Below are 17,205 nucleotides of genomic sequence, written 5' to 3' on the forward strand. Positions count from 1 at the left end.
ACATTTCCAGGGATGGTGCCTCCATCACTTCCCTGGGCAGACAATTACAGTGCCCAGTCACTCCTTCATTGAAGAATTTTCTTCTGATGTTTAACCTAAACTTCCCCTGGCTCAGCTTGAGGCTGTGTCCTCTCATTCTGTCAATTGTTGCCTGGGAGAGGAGACCGACCCCTCCTGTCAGGGAGTTGTGGAGAGTGATAAGGTCACCCCTGAGTCTCCTTTTCTCCAGGCTGAGTCTCCTTTTCTCCAGCTCCCTCAGTCATTCCTCACAGGCCTTGTGTTCCAAGCCCCTCACCAGCTTTGATTCCCTCTTCTGGATGTGTTCAAGCATCTCAATGTCCTTCCTCAAGTGGGGGTCAGAGCTGGACACAGCATTCAATGTCCTTCCTAAACTGAGGGGACACAACTGGACACAGCACTCAATGTCCTTCCTAAACTGAGGGGACACAACTGGACACAGCTCTCAGTGTCCTTCCTAAACTGAGGGGACACAGCTCTCAGTGTCCTTCCTAGACTGAGGGGACACAGCTGGACACAGCTCTCAGTGTCCTTCCTAAACTGAGGGGACAAACTGGACACAGCACTCAATGTCCTTCCTAAACTGAGGGGACAAACTGGACACAGCACTCGAGGTGCAGCCTCACCAGTGCCGAGTACAGGGGAAGAGTCGCTGCCCTGCTCCTGCTGGCCACACCGTTCCTTGTAGCTCCAGTTTCAATTTTCCTGCCTGCCTTGGTGGACTTTGGTGCCACATTCAATAAAAGGGACCAAAATGGGCAAAGCTGATGGGTTTGTGCCCAGAGGGCTGGGGGAGGATGAGTCTGGGAGCTGTTTTAACCCGTCCCTGTCCCTTGCTCCCCTCCGCTCCGTGCAGAGGCGGTGGGTGAGCGCTGCCCTTGTTTTGCAGGTACACCTCAGGGGAGGTGAGGCTGTGGGACACCCGCACCTGGGACTACACAGCCCCCGTGCTGGCAGGCCCTGCAGGGGCTGGAGCCCCGCCACACGTCTCCTTTGTGAGGATAAACAGCTCCCTGGCCGTGGCAGCCTACGAGGACGGTGAGCAACCACAACTCTCCTCCCTATTAAAACAACAGCAATGGGAAAAAAAAAAAAGGCTTTACAAAAATGAAGCAGCTGTGCTCAGCTTTTTGTGTGTCTGTAATCCTGTGTATCCACACACACGCACACACTTGCTTTTATGTGAGAAAGTTGGCCAATAACCCTAAATGCATTAGGAGGCATTGGAACATTGCACCCATTAAAACTGAGCTTTAATTCCTACTGGAGCTGCTGCACAAAGCTTGAGTGCCAGGCTGTAGTCCAGCCAAGCTATCTTAAGCAAATAACTTGTTTTGCTATAAAAATATTAAATATTCTTCCACCAGCCTTCTCCTCTGGCCAAAACTCCCTTGGGGTGCTGTGGAGCTTTGTTATGGGGATGGTGGTAAACTTGGATGTGTGATTAATCCCCGTCCCTCTCGCTCTTGGCGTGGCGTGTGGATGCACTGAAGTGTTGGTTTGCAGTGCTGGGTTGTTATTATATGCTTGGATTTAAAGAAATGAAAGCTTTGACCTAATATTTAGTGAAACCCTCATAAAATCCTGGTTGTGTGCATTGTTTTAAATATCCTTAGAGGGTTTCTATAATGGACAATGAGAGCCAGAGACCAACATCTTCTGGATGTGGGAACAGCAATTAAAAAAGTCAGGTTTGGACAGTGCCAGCCGACTGGGATCCTAAACTGAGGGGCTCAGGCTGAACTCAACTTCCATCATCTTTCTTTAAAATGTATAATTTGATACTTAAAATGTCTCCTTAGGTATGAATAAAGAGTATTTGTAAGTTTAGAGAGTTTTGTACACATACTGTCTTTGATCCTGGCATTGCTACGTGATGAAAACAAAACAGAAGGTGGATAATCCAAACAAAATCCCTAATCCATACTTTTATTTTAAAGGTAAATTAAATGCTTTATGTGTTGTAAGATTCTCAACATCCTTAGCTGTTTTTCTAGCTTGGATCATGCCAGGATGGTTTTCCGTGGGTAAAAATTGTTAGTAGGTAACATTTTCTGACAACAGCAAATCTGGTGTTATTAATATTATTTACTCAAGTCATAGGAAAATTATAACACAGGTTTAAGTGCTGGCTTTTTTTCCATTGTGCCAAACAATGACTAGCAGAGGGTTTTTTGTTTGTTTTCCAGTTTCCCACTGACTAATCTAATAATTTGTCTGGGTTTTGTGCCTGTCACATCCCTTGCTGTCAGTGCTGTGACTGAACTAGTTTGCATAAAGCTCGGCGTCTTTTATTCTTTTGGGTAGAAATTTTAATAGGCTCTGTGATATGGCAGTTACTCTGATTTGAGAAGCCTTGGTCAGAATAGATTCGTTTCTATGGGAATAGGGAAATAAAAAGACCCATTTTAGCAGTGTTTACTAACTGCAAGCCGAAAGCACATATTTACACTTTGGTGGAGAGAGTTATTTTAAATTTTGGGGAGGGAGCGGACGGCTTTGAAGATAATGTGTTTGATTGTTCTTTGTTGTACTTTTCCAGCTCCCTTTCCTCTTTGTTTGTAAGTTTGACTAACCCAGAGAAGCCATCTGCTCGTGTTGGAGGTGGTGCTGTCAGGCAGTCTAGACTTCCCTGGCGGATCCCTGGCTGGTCCCGATCCCATCGGCTGCTCCCGGTCCCGCAGGGCTCCCGCGGCGCTGGCCTGGGCTCCCCGTGCCAGGGAAGGGCTGGCAGGCACAGCCTGCCCTGCTCTGCTCCTGGGGACAGAGGTTTGTCCTCCCGGGGTGCCCCTGTCCCAGCTGGGCTGTCACTCCATGGTGGCCCTGAAGGAAAATGGGATTGTGGCTCCTGGTGAATCTCCCGGTGCCAGCCTCGGAGAAAGGGCTGCAGGGAGAGGGAGAGGAGGGAGAAATGGATGGAGAGCAAATGAAGTTCCCTGTGCCCGTGCCAGCGCTCAGTGGGGGCACTGGATGTACACCTGGGGCAACGGGACTTGGCAACTCGAGCCACAGTTGTGATTTTTGAATTCCAACCCACTGGCCTCATATTTCTTCTGCCTTGTTTCCTATTGTCAGCACTGGCAGTGCTCCAGTTTGATTTTACCACTAATTGTGTTGCACGTTACCGAACTGAAATGAATCAAATCAAAATGCTTTTCCTGGAGCATTAGATAAAGCAGGCGAGGGTTCTGGGTAATGAGCAGATGCTGCTAATGCAGGGACAGGAGAGGCCTTGCCAGGACTCCATCTGCTCCATGCTTGCCTGCCTTTGGCTGGGAGCCACAGCTTTTGGGAAACAGCAGTCTACCTCAGCCATCCCTCTCCCCCCTGCGCTCTGGAGCTGCATGGTTTGACTGGGAAACAATGTGCAGCAACAGGAGAACAGAACTTTTTCCTGCTGTCCTTTAAATGCCACGGCCACCCTGGTGCAGGCACGGCGGGGAGCACGGCCCTGCTGCCCTGCTGGAACCCCTCAGCCCCACTGGGAGGAGCTGGGGGCCCTTCACGAGCTGCAGAGTCACTCCATGGAGCAGAGGAGAGTGCTTCTGCAGGGGTCAGAGGTGCTCCTGCCTGTGCAGGCTCCAGGAGGGGAATTTTGGCAGCGCTGCTTTTCAGAATTCTGTGCTCTTGTCCTTTCTGGTGCCCCTAAAGCTGCCTGGGGGTGTTGTCCCTTCTGTACCCTCTTTGCAGCGTGATGGGTTTGGTGCCTTTCCCTGAGTGCCAGGACATGCTCCAAGACATGCAGGAGCATTCCAGGCTGGCTGGAGTGAAGGAAAAAATGTTAGAAGAAAACCGCAGGAGCTGGGGCTGGGGTGTTTATTCCCATTGGTGGCTGTGGGTGCAGAGCTCTTGGTTTGGGTGAGTGGAGTGTGCTTTCCCATCCCAGTTATCCCATTCCTCACACTGGGAAAGAAACAGGGTCTATGCCTTCTCTGAGGGACTGTCCAGGCATGGATTTGTGTGGAAATCCCTGGAAGAAGGGTGGTGGAGGTAAAATCTGGGAACATTTGGTGGGAACTGGTGTGGTAATGGTAGTTTGAGAGCAAGCTCTTGTCGCTGAGGTCTGATCTTCCATTCTTTGTACCTTCAGGACCTGCTGGAAGTGAAAATTAAATGTAAAATGTTGGTTAATGAACTTCAAATACCTACTAAGGTTAAATTGGCTCCTCCAACTAGAAATGTTTTTGGGAAAAACTCAAAATTCACAGCAGCAAGTTTTGATATTCCAGGCTGGTGCTCATTTCCACCCATGCTTTTCTTATACTGCATGTACTTTATAGAGATATGATATAGCTGAAATTGCTGTTCCCACTTTGGAGTAAAAAGAAACACCTGTAAGGAACCACAGACTCACAGAATAGCCTGAGCTGGAAGGGACCCACAAGGATCATCAAGTCCAAGGGGTTTCAAAAGGTAAAATAGAGTTTTATTTTGTTTAAATCGAGGTGGCAAGGCCACAACTCTGCAGCAGAACAAGTAGGATGAGACAGGACCATAGATGTGATGTGAATTCAGCACCTTCTGGCCTTCCCACACCTTGTGTTTAGAAGCTGAAGTGAATGAACATGTAAACCATGAGCACATTTGGATTCCCTGCTCCAGCACAGACAAAATTCTGGGATTTTAGTTTTTTTTCTCAGCTAATACCCATGTAAATTGCTTTACATCTCTTTTGAAGCTGGCAGCAGCCACCAGCTGACAGCAAATGCTGGTTTTACATGGAGGAGCTGATGCAACGCACCTCAGGGTCTGAGCTGGGATCTTCAGGGTCTGAGCTGGGATCTTCCACACCCAGATCCAGCCCTCCCATCCCAGGCTCCCCGAGCAGGCAGCTCAGGTGGGCAGTGCCCTGTGCTGTGCCCAGCTCAGGAGGGGCTCAGACAGGCTGTGTGACCCTGCCAGACACAGCCAGGATAATATTTACAAGTCAGATTTAACACTGTTTGCTCTGTGTTTGTGCTGCCTTGCCCTGTCGGAGGATTAGGGGATTTTAAGGGAAAAGAGATACTTGGGTTTGTTTAATTTTGTATCAAATGTTGCCTGTAATGGCAGAGGAAAACCTGTGTGGAAACAGATGTAGCAGCTGCTTTTGCAGGATGTCTTTTGTGCTGCCAGCACTGCTGATGGAGCGAGAGGAGCCTCCAGCCTCCCACCTTTGACACAGCAAGAGCTGTGCAAGGCTGGTGATGCTCCTGAAATTTGGAGTTTAGTCAGGATCAGCACTGCATTCCCTGAGGCACAACAGCCTCAGTGTTTTATCCAAGTACTTTCCAGTCTGGAGTGAGTGGCAATAAATGGACCTTTCATCAGGCCACAGTTCAAAAATACATGGGTTGGGAGTTGAATTTTTTGTCCAATCTGGGGCAGAGCGATAATAAACAAGGCTGGTGCAGTGATTGTCATGTTGAATGTCAGCATTACACCAGCAGCAGCAGCTTCTTGCACTTCTTTTCTTGAGCCACAATGACTTTCCAAAATTCTAAATAATTTTGGGAGTTATTGTTAGAGTTGAGTTGGAATAATCACAATTATGGTGTGGATTTTAGCGTGCCGTGAAAGCGCTGCTTACAATTTTGATTTAATGACCTTCGAACACTAGTAAGATTTCAGTATTAAAAAAATTAAAAAGATAACATATGGCTGCAACCTTAACTTCACCTCAGCAGAGGAATTGCTGTGGAAATGAGGCGCTGGGCAGTGCTGGAGGCAGGAAGACAGACTGTGGAGAGCAGTGATCTCATCTGCACTGCTAAATCTTAGCCTGATTTTTTTTAGTGCCACACTAATAACCTGAACTGGAATGGGGTGGGATTTTTTGCTCTTACCCAAACATGATTGACTGTTGCAAGGACTTGCACACCCATAAATACCTTTTACTGTTCCTGCAGTGAAATGCAGAATAGTCTGAGCAGCACTTTTAGCCCTCATAGCAGCTTTCCCTATTTATAAATCCAGTGAAGTGTTTACTTTTTCTGTCTTCCTTCTGTCCTGATCCTTGTGGGTCCCTTCCAACTCAGGATATTCTTTGAGCTCTCCTTGTTACTCTTTGTGCTCCTTCATCACATGTGAATTTGTGACAAGTCACTTTTATTTTAGATTACCAGGAATGTATTGCCCGTATCATGTACCAGATATTGCACACTCTGTGTTTGCCTGGTGAAAATCTTCTATTTTAGACAGATTTTGGCATGTTTGAGATGCAGGAATAAGAATTAAGAATAGAATAAGAATTAAGAATAAGAATAAGAATAAGAATAAGAATAAGAATAAGAATAAGAATAAGAATAAGAATAAGAATAAGAATAGAGACTTGTTGCCCAAAATTAAAGAGCAGAACCCTGAGCTTTGGGTTTCCCACTTTGCTCCTGTGGTCAGAATATTTTTTTCCCAGAACTTTTGTCCATTTAGACACTCTTAAACCCAGTGGAATGCTCATCACAGAGATGTGTAAGCAAAAGGCTTCACTGAAAGCAAATCAGCCTCTCTTTTCCCCTTCATGAACCTGGTCTTTATTGGGATAAATTTTCTGCTGAACAAAAATTGAAAACCCTCCTTCTTGGAGGAGCCTGGCAGCCAAATCCGTGGTCTGACACAAAAGTCCAGTTGTAACTCCCTTTATCTGATATTTCTTTATCACTGATGGGTTTTTTTGCCTGGCTCAGTCATCTCTCCTGGAGAAGAGACCTCCCCATCCCTTTGCTTTGGGGCAGAGGCGCCTCAGCTCAGCCCTGGCGTGGGGTGCAGGGGATGCAGCCTGAGCTGCCCAGTTGGATTTGTTAACTGGTGTGCAACCAGTCTGTTTTGCAAACCCAGTTCAGCAGTTATTTACCTTTCAAGCAATTAACATAATTACCATTATGCTAAGAAGTCATTTTGGGAAGTTCTGCTCCGAGCCCTTACGACTCCGTCGGGACAGTTTTAGTCGGGACTTATCTTTTTGATGGAAGCCTAATTGCAGTTTTGGCTTTGTGTAAACAAACAGAGGCGGCTAATTGTTTAGGCAAATAGCAGATTAATTTAAATATTCATCCCTAATAAAACAAAAATGGTCCCCATTATGGTACTCATTCCCATGGTGAGGAATATAAATATTCAGTGGGAGTGCCATTAGACAGGGATCTTAAGGATTATCTGCATTATTTCACATCGGTAGCACTTTCCAGATACCAAATAATCTTTACAAAAGCTACCATAAATCAATTTAAACTCATTTAGATACCATTTCACTATGTGCAGTTTCATTACCACACTCTTGCTTCACCTCCTCTGGGACTGGGGAGGAGTGTTTGCAAACTGGCAGTGGTGCCCATCCACAGCTGTCTGTCAGGGCTTTTATGTCTCCTTCTGAAGGAAGAGCTGCCATTAATCATTTCATCATTAACGTGCTCCACTGGAAGGGAGGCTTCTCCAGCCCTGCCTGTCATGTTGGAAGATTGCTTCTCCTTAATTCAGTGCAAAGGTGGCCCAGAAGGCTCCAATTCCCTTCTGTTCCCTCCTGATTGCCTCAGGTTGCTCTTACTCAGATTATGAAGCTTTTAAATAGAGAACTGAGGAGCCAACCTGGCAAAAATGCAATTACAAGTATGTTTTCTTTTGACTTACATTCCTTTATTCTTTAGGATTCGTATTCTTTAGCTTTTCTCTGTGGTGACCAGGGACAGGACCCAGGGAATGGCTGGAGCTGTGTCAGGAGGTTTAGGTGGAGATCAGGAAAGGTTCTTCCCCCAGAGGTGCTGGCACTGCCCAGGCTCCTCAGGGAATGCCACAGCTCCAGGAGCCTTTGGACAGTGCTCCAGGAATGCTCAGGGTGGGGTTGTTGGGGGGTCTGGGCAGGGACAGGAGCTGGATCCATGATCCCTGTGTGTCCCTTGCAGCTCAGGACATTCTGCGATTCTGTAGCAGAGTGAATCATGAAGCAGAGTGACTTAAAATAGCAATGTGGGTTCTTCCTCACTGGTTTTGGGGTAATTGAGAGCCTCTCTGTAACAGAACAAAATTTCAGGTATCTGCAGCTGATCTCCAAACATGGAAAAGTCAAAGAGTGGTAGCTCAAGGTAGCTACTAATCTTATTGGAAAGTCAAATTAGGAATTAGGTGCAGAGCAGTAGAGCCTAGAATCACAGATGGGTTTGGGTTGGAAGCTTAAAACTCATCCAGTGCTACCACCACCATGGGCAGGGACATTTTCCACTGTCCCAGGCTGCTCCAAGCTCTGTCCAGCCTGGCCTTGGGCACTGCCAGGGATCCAGGGGCAGCCACAGCTGCTCTGGGCACCCTGTGCCAGGGCCTGCCCACCCTCCCAGGGAACAATTCCTTCCCAGTGTCCCATCTGTACATCCCCTCCTTCAGCTTCAGGTCAGATCACATAACTTTCCTGTGAACGTGTCCCGTGGTCAGAGAAACTGCAGCGTGCTGAAGTTCAGGTGTGCTCCCGTGTACTCCTTGTCCCACCAGATGGGTATGAAGCTGTGTAAAAGCTCTGAAGCCGTGTCAGAGGCTGAGCTAACGCCCCGTGCCCTCTCTGTGTGCAGGCACTGTCAGTGTTTGGAGCCTGCTGCTGGGGCAGGAGCCCATCCATCACTTCCAGCACCAGCAGCGCGTCCAGGCCCTGGCGCTGGCCCCCGGCGGCGCCGCGGTGGCCACGGCCTCCGGCTTCCAGGTCAGGGTGGAGAGCCCCGACGACAAAGGATTCTGGCACACCCCAGCAACCTTTGAAATCCAGAAACTGGTGAGTCTCCAGGCTGCTCTGCTTCGTTCCAGGAGCTCCTGATCCGCTAATTATTTTTGGTGGGGTTAAGATGGTTCTTCTAAAAGTCTTACAGCCTGAACTAGATCAGGGCGTTACCAGCTCGAGGCTCTGACTTTGGAGCAGGGTAAGGGATGAGTCTTCCATCCCTGAAGAGCAAGGGTGAACTGCTGGCTTAAACTAGGAGTGAAAATGAACACAAGTCCATATGGTGCAGGAGGTTGGCTGGGTTTAATTTTTTTTTTTTTGTCAACAATAAACTAAGTTGGCTCATTTTGTAAATCAGTTTTCTCGCATTCAATTGGAGCTGAAACTCCAGGTCTCATTCCAGATCCACACTATCTGATTAATTCTGAGGCAGGATATTGCAGGCAGCCTAATAGTGTCACTTGTGAAGCTGTAACTACTCGTGCAGCTTCTTTAGGTTGCACCTTCTGTCACTGAAGTTTTGAGAGTTGTAATTAAAACTCATTCTCTGAAGTTTTATTTTGTCTCAGAGTATCAGCATTTGTTTGAAAGGGGAAGGAAGTGTGCAGGAATAATTGAGTCTTGCAGGCTCTCTCCTGTAGGAGGAAGCTGTGCAGTTAAAGGGTGTGAAGTGATTTAAACCACTCCTGATTAATCCCCCTCCAAAGCTAAATCAGTCTTAGAGTTCAGAAATAAGCTTGATACTTGGTCTTTGTGTGGAATTAATCCATAACTGAGATGATGCAGGACACACATGAGTAGTTTGTTCTGTTCAGCATGTGACACTAGTCATGCAAAAGAATTTTTGACTGTATCAGGATAAATTAAAATAAAAAATAAAATAAAAAGTCTGCTCTTTTTAGGTCAACTTCCTTAATCTGGTTCCAGATGTCACGGGGAGCCCAGTGGCAGTGGCAGCTGCAGAGGACATTGTGTATCTCCTGAAAGCAGAAGATCCTGGCAGAGTCCTGCACTCTGTCTATGGTCAGCCTGTCACCTGCCTCGATGTGGCTGCTCACGAGGCAGCCTTTGGCATCAGAACCTTTGGCTGGTTACTGAATGAGCCCAACCAGGTACTGTAATTATTTTCTGGTAAGACTTTTATACCTTTGTAATTAAGGAAAAAAGGATTCATGCTGGGGACTTCTTTCCCTGCTCTCCAGCTTTTGATAGTAGAGAGAACAATTCAATGCAATGATCTGATCCTTCTTTGTGTTCTTCTGTGGGCTGAAGTGAGGGATTATTGTTCAGCCAGCTGAGTTCACTTTGCAATCCCTGCTCCTCAGCAAGGCCCAGCTCAGTTTATGCTGCATCGATGGCATCAGGGGGAACTCATCTCAAAAACCCACCTAAAAACCCCCAAAACAACCCCAAATCCCAAACCATCCCTCAGCCTTTCTGGTGAGGGATCCTGAGCAGTGTCAGGCAAATGAGCACCCTTAGGAGGAGGGCGATTTTGTGCTCTGCTCTTGAGTATTTGGCCAAACTGTGAAGAGACTTTGGTGTTTCCAGATGCCTTGGGAAGAGTTCCTGTCCCTTTCCTGCATCTTGCCTCCCTTTTCCACTCCCTGGTTCATTCCATTTTTATGTTACACTTCAGGCAGTCAGCAGTGGGGGAGGGAGGGTGCAGCTGGAGAAGGAGCAGGAGTGGAGCACGCAAGAGAAAGGACCTGTGATCTGTAGTGTAAAAATGCAAGATTTTCCTTGGCAGGTGACTGGAGTGGGAAGGCTTTATTTAGGATTTCCTCTGTAAGGAGTGAACGTGTCCAGCTATGTCTCATTGCCCTTAAAATCCCCGTTTGCCATAAATACCTCGAGGGCTGAGATGCTGGGAGCTGTGCTGTCTTTATTAATTCCTTTGCTGCCCTAATCCAGCTCCTTTCCCTCCAGAGGTGGGAGGTCAGGAGGTAAAATTGCCTCATTTGGGGGCATTACCCCAGTGATATTTCTGTGCATCATAAAGAGCAGAGAAGCCTCCCCAGGCCCCGAACGCCGCTCAGCAAAGCCGGACATCTCTCCTAATTTAGTCCTGAGCTCCCTGGCTCTTGCTGGCAGAGTGTATTAAGCCTGGTGCATCCTAATCAGGGAGATGGGCCCAGACGGCCGGGGGGTGTGACAAGGACACTGCCTTGGCACCGCTGCTGCAGCTGACATCACGCCGGAAATTAATTACTGATGTCTATTATGATAATTACCGGCCTCGCGCAGACGTGAAGGGACTCTGCAGCGGCTGATTACGCCGGGCACACGGTGACAATCTGTCTTTGGGAGAGCTCTCCAGCCTGGAAATGGAATCCTGGAGGATTCCAGCCCCGTTGGCTGCTGCCTGTGTTTCTCCCCAGTTTGGGGTTTTCTTTGTTTTGCTCCGGGTTGTTGTTTTCCTTCTCGCGGTCCCTGCCTAGTAACCTGCTTCCTGATGAAAACACGTAGGGTAACTGTCTTTTTCCTCCCTCTCTCTTCTTTTTTTAAAATCCTTTTCTAATTTTAGCCACGTTTGACAGCAGAGCTGAGATCTGAGGCATAAATTTTGTGGGAACTTTTATGTTGGAGAGGAGGAAAACATCAAATCCGTGGCCTAGACTTGGCTCCTGTCAGATGAGAGACACCCGTGCAGGAGGGAGGGGAGAACAGGAATGCTCCATCCCTGAGAAGCTTGCACTTTAGTAGCACCAGACAACCCAAATATGATGCTGTTTCTTGAAAGTATTTCTGCTTTAGTGCTCCTGGAACTCTTTTTTGAAGTTAAGCTGTGAAAGATTTTGTGGTTTAAGCTCTGTTAACTCCACATGAAATCCCTTAAAGTCCAAATTCTGAGATGTGTGTTCCCATCTACGCTTGTCTAGGGCTAAAATAGCCCAGAAAATGACCCGTGGGGGAACTCCTTATTCCCAGGGCATGCAGGGGACATTCCTTGAGGGATGATGTCAGGCCAGTGACACATCCCCCGTGGCAGGCAGTTGGGAGCCCCGTGATCACAGAGCTGCTGCAGCACCACCAGGGCTGGGCATGCACCTGTGGGAATTTTGGGTTTAAACACCATGGGGGAGATTAAATCCACAGATTGGCTTTGGTCCTCTTCATGTCAGGATCTAAACCTCATAAGGAGGCAGCAGGATAAATGTTAGGCTTGACTTCATCTGGTTTCTGATGCAGTCTGGATCTGGCTGGAGCTTTTCTCATAGCTGGTGCCTTTATAACCTTCCCTGAGTCTGCTGTCAGGTAAGTCTGGTCTCCTACTTCAGCTCAGGTGAGCTTTGTGGATTATTTCTATGAAATTTAGAGGTGTTTATTCTTCTGAGATGAGGGGGAAAATCCTAAACCTCAACTTTCTCCTGTGTTTCAAATTCTGTTCAAAACTTTTAACATATTCAGCAGTTCTTAGGGATATGAGATAATAAACAAAGGAGGATTTGGGGATTTTTCTACCAAAGAAGCTTCATACAGAGTGCATGAGGGTTTTTTTTACAGCTGTTGTCAGGCACAGTTCAGCTGTGGGTTTGGTTGCTTTGTGCACACACATGAACCTGATTCCAGGACTGGTGGATGGGGAAGAGAGGAGGGAAGGGAGGATTTTCCAGCTCCCAGCTCAGAGGCAGAAGCTGCATGTGCTGAGATCAGCTCTCTTGGGTGCTGCTTGTTAATGCTGTCACTTGTGCAGCTCTTTGGAGCTGCTGCTTGGCTTGTACTTGAGGAAAGGTGTTCAGCCTCACCTGGCTCCTCTCTGCAGCCACTGAAACACTGCCTGGGCCTGCCCCTGGATTTTGTGTTTCCATGGGATTCTTCAGCTGCTTGGAAATGTGAGTGTATCCAGTGGAATTAACCACTGCTGTGAATTGATAGGGAGTGAAAACAAATTTTAAATCATAGAATCCCAGAGTGGTTTGGGTTGGAAGGGACCTTAAAGCCCATCCAATTCCACCTGTGCCATGGGCAGGGACACCTCCCACTGTCCCAGGCTGCTCCAAGCCCTGTCCAGCCTGGCCCTGGGCACTGCCAGGGATCCAGGGACAGCCACAGCTGCTCTGGACAACAGTAAATAATCCTTTAAATGGAGTTTCATACTTGATAGTCATTTTTGGATGATCTATTTAGATCATGGCTGCTTTATGTGAGCTTTTACACCTTACTTGCAACTTATTTTAACTAAAATCCTTCTAACTGAGAAGCTGCATTGACTTTTCTGGTGTTGAATGTCTTCAGTTGTCAGAGTTCTAAAGACTTCCATTTTTTAAATCTTGGTTTTTCCTGTTTAAAAATGTGAGGCTTTTCATTTCTGTTGGTCCCCATGACCCTTGTGAAGAGCCCAATTCTCAACAAATTCATCTTTCTGAACTCTTGTTTTCATAGCAGTAGAAGGGCAGGGCTTGCTGGTGACCGAACAGATGGATCTTGCCCAAATGTCTCTCTTTGAGGAGCTGCAGGTCTGCAGGGTGTTAGCAGATCTTTGGGGGTGTTGAAAGGTGTTTTAAATACCTTTTCTTTATAAATGCTTTGGTACCATGTCAGAGGCAGAACTCTCTGAGGAACTGAGCTATGTTGGCCACTACAAGAGGAAGAGACCAGCAGAGAGTCCAGAACTTTTCCTTGTAAATGTTGCATGATTTATTGATCAAACACTCTAAATGGCCAGGAATAACTTTGCAAGTTGAAATAAATAAAAGGCTAAATAAATAAAAAATAAATAAATCCCTTTCTATTGGCTGACATTAAGGACATCCTGCTTGTTTCCCCCTGTTTGTACTACAATGTGAGTGCCTCAAACTTGGCACAGCAGCTTAGGTGGGTGCTTCAGGTTTGGAAAATACAGCTGCCAGGATGTGCCACGAATATTCCAGGTGATGAAACCAAGGGATTTAATTCAGTTTTTAGGGTTCTCCTTGTCTCCCTTCTCCATGGGAGTAGGTTTCCCTCAGGTTAGGGAAAGCCTGTCCCTGGGCTAGAGGGGTTTTTTGAGCGTGTGGGTGGTTCAGTGAGTAAACACAACATCCTCCCCACGGCTGCTGGAGCTCTCAGCCACGAGTCAAAGGAGCCTGGTGACCCCATTGCAGGTCCTAGCAGACATCTGCCCACATCCCAGCCCATCCCAGGCTGGCAGGGCCCCGGGGGCTGGCACTGCCCAGGGCTGCAGGTGCGTTGGCAGCGCCGGCACAACGCTTGGCTCCCCTTCTTGCCACCAGCCTGAAGCCTCACTCTGGAACTCCAGGCACAGGGAAACTTCAAAGGGAAAAGCAAACTGCACTTGTCTTTAGCTCTGTGTGTGACTTGTGCAGCAGGTGTTGGATGGGGAGGAGCGGGGAGCTGCTTTTCCTGCCGGATTTGCTGGGGGCTGTGCGGGCTCTGCTGGTTTTGGGTTTTCAGGCATCGCCCGGCGCATGCGTCTGCCAGATAGAGTCACCTTTAGGATGGCATGAAAGTCAATTTTCCACATGCTCAGAGAAGCACTCATGTTCCCAGCTCCCCACAATGACTTATATCTGGCAAGAACTTGAAAAATAGTCTCTCTGGCTGATTGTCAAAAATTACATCATATTGGAGTAAACTGCTTTTAAATCAAACATCCATTATTCATGGATATTAACTGCATATTTATTTATTTATTTATTTTAACTGGCTGTTTTGTGTTTGATTTACTCTTTTTTTCTTCCTCTCTGATTGTCTGTCTGTCTCCCTCAGCTGCTCCTTTTAAATCTTAGCTCATCTTGAAATTTATGGAGCCAGAACACTTATCTGTGTGCACAAGTCTCAGCGTGCTGACCTTGCATTTGTTAACAGTCAAATTGTTTTTGTTGTTGTTGCAGTGTTATGTGCCATATTTACAGTAGGCAATCCAATACATTTGCACTGGGAAACTGTGCCCCTGGGGCTTGTAAACTTTAAAAATATTCTTGTTTTCCACATCACTTTAGAAATAAAATCCAAACTTGCAGCAGTGTGTACCATATGTTGTCTTTAATTTGATGAGTTCCCCCACAAATGCATATTCCTGCTTTTGTAGGTACTCTCTGGATTGGATGGGTTTGACCTGAGCACAAACCAGATTCCTTTTTATTTATGGTGGACCTGGAAATTCACGACCCTTTTTTTTTTGGCAATATTTGTGTATATTCAGGCAGTGTTTGTTTTCCAATTGGCAGAAGGCTGGACCGAAGCAAAGGGGAGAAACATAATCTGAAAATAAATGTAATTTCAGTTCTCAGACTTGCTGCTTGATCCTCTGCCACTCTGAGCAACTCAGAGTGGTTTTATTTTACTTAAAATGACAGAAACCTCAATCCTGGATGGTTCTTTCTGAAAAAGTGGTTCTGTCATGGATCCTGTGTGTTGTTCAGTGAGGAGAAGGATGTAGGGTTTGAGTGTGGTTGTACAATGTGCTTTTTGCTGATATTTATGATCCTTCCTCCACTACTGCATCTAAATAAGAACCAAATACCCCCCACACACAGAGGGATTCACCCAGTCCTGAGCCACAGCTCAGTCTCAGCTGCCCCACGCTGTTCCTGTGGACAGGAGGCAGGAAGGGGCTGGGGAGGGAAAGGGAAAAGGAAAGGGAAAGCAGCTCTTCCCCAGGGCAGCGCGTGCTGGCTGCCATCCAGGACAGTGGGATGGACACCCCAGCTCTTGTTGAAAGTACCACAGGCTCTTTGATAACAAGTGCTCAGGGATTTGTTGTTTTCATGTTCTGTCCAAAAAAGACATCTCCAACAACACAGCATCCCAAAACACCTGCTGGGGTTTTGGCCACGCATGGAAGAGTTCCATCAGCAGCGTTCCCTTCAGTTCCTTGGTTTTTCTTGGAAGTGTCTCCAGCAGAGTGCATCGACCACGCTTGACCTCACTTAGCTGCGAGATGTAACAAAGCTCACAGCTCAGCTCTTCTGGCTCCAGAGCCTTTAATTCTTTGGGAATTAATTTCAGGAATCTTTCACGAGTTCTTGGACAGCATTTAAAGAGAGTTCCCTGTCCCCACCGCCCTGCAGTCCCGTGCAGAGCAGTAACTTTGCCTTTTTTCCCGTGCCTGGGCTGGTGAATTTGCCGGTTCCCGGCGCATCCCTCCCGGAGCGGCCGCAGGCTGAGCCGTGCCCGAGTCGCCCGGTAAAGAGGGGAATTAGTCTAATGCACTGCCTTAACAAAGGGAGACTATCAGCCTGAATAATTAATACCCCAGTCTGTGGCAGGGGGCTGAAATGAAGTCCCATTTGCTCAGCCTTATTAAAAGAGAGAGAGGGAGAGGGAGGGATGGTAAAGGTCGTTAAGGGACTTGTAACAGGGAAAGGATCGCCTCGGAGATGGATAATGTGTTTGCTAATCTCTGTGGTCTTTAACTAAACAGAATGCTGGAGGTGCTCTGGCTATTCCTGGCTTGTTGAATTATTAAGCATTCAGGGAGATTGCCTGGCTCTCGGCCAACAACTTGGACTTTTCATTTGGCCGGTGTTAATAGGTGACACTTTTTATTTGGGGCGTTGGATCCTGGTGCTGGCTGCACGAGTCTTTAATGCTTTTCCTCCCGGAGGTCCCGGTGGGGCCAGGGCTGCTCGTTAGTGTGTTATCCCAGGGTTCTTCATTTCACACCCAAATGCTCTTGGTTCACTTCCCTCAGTTCGGTACCTATTAGGTCACTGGGCTTGGGTGTCCATTATAGGATTATAAATACCTTTAAAAGGGTAATCCCTTTGCAGTGTGCATTATAGGATTATAAACCTCCCAGAGATCTTATGCTTTATCTGCCCTTTAACACACAGGCCCTTATTTCAAGTCCCTATTGACCAGGTATTTCCATTCTCTCTCCTTGGCCTTTGTAAGGAAAATCCTTCTTGCCTTGGGATATTACAGGAGAGCTCATCAGAGGTGTTCCAGCGACTTCAGAATTGTCATCAGTGTGCTTTTAAATCCCTGTCTCCAGGAAATTATTATTCAGACTTAAGCATTCTGAGTGCTTTTAGCTTCTTTACTTATCAATTGGTCAGGATAAGGGTTTGAAATTCATTTGCAGGTCATAAAACTGCTCAAGACAGGTTGAATTTCGAGACAGGCAAAACCTGGATACTGAAAATTGCAGAGAGTCTTCCAATGATGGGGCTGTTTGGTTAGAAAGATATTTGTGCATGATAAAATTGAAAATAAATTTTATTTTAGCCATCAATTTTGTTATTGATGGTTAAAATAATCTTTAAAAGAGGAGAGATGGGCATGGGAAGGAATTGAAGGAGGTAGGAGAAGATGATATAAGCTTTTCTTCTGTTTTTGTGGGTGTGAACCCTTATTTTTTTTACAGATGCCTAGGTGCAAACACTTTAAATTATTGGCCACCTACAAGTTATGTGAGGAGAAATAAGTTATTTTTCCAGCTGCTGTTACCTGTGAGCTTTGCCACGGGGCTGCAGGCAGGAGAAAATGTAACATGGAAAATGTTACTGGGAATCTTTCAGTGCTGTGTGGAAGCAATTTTTCATTCCAGCCTTTCGTGGCCATGG

General features: G+C 46.8%; 1 protein-coding gene across 1 annotated transcript in view; it reads left to right on the forward strand.

Moving 5' to 3' along the window:
- FBXW8 (F-box and WD repeat domain containing 8) overlaps positions 1–17,205 on the forward strand; it is a 52,790-nt gene that overhangs the window by 23,908 nt on the left and 11,677 nt on the right. Inside the window, exons 5-7 of the mRNA XM_063415753.1 lie at positions 908–1,056; positions 8,550–8,746; positions 9,595–9,804. Of these exons, the coding sequence (XP_063271823.1) occupies positions 908–1,056; positions 8,550–8,746; positions 9,595–9,804 (556 nt within the window). The remainder of the gene's footprint in view (positions 1–907; positions 1,057–8,549; positions 8,747–9,594; positions 9,805–17,205) is intronic.

The sequence above is a fragment of the Prinia subflava genome, chromosome 19 (genome assembly GCF_021018805.1).
Source record: "Prinia subflava isolate CZ2003 ecotype Zambia chromosome 19, Cam_Psub_1.2, whole genome shotgun sequence".
Classification (NCBI taxonomy): domain Eukaryota; kingdom Metazoa; phylum Chordata; class Aves; order Passeriformes; family Cisticolidae; genus Prinia; species Prinia subflava.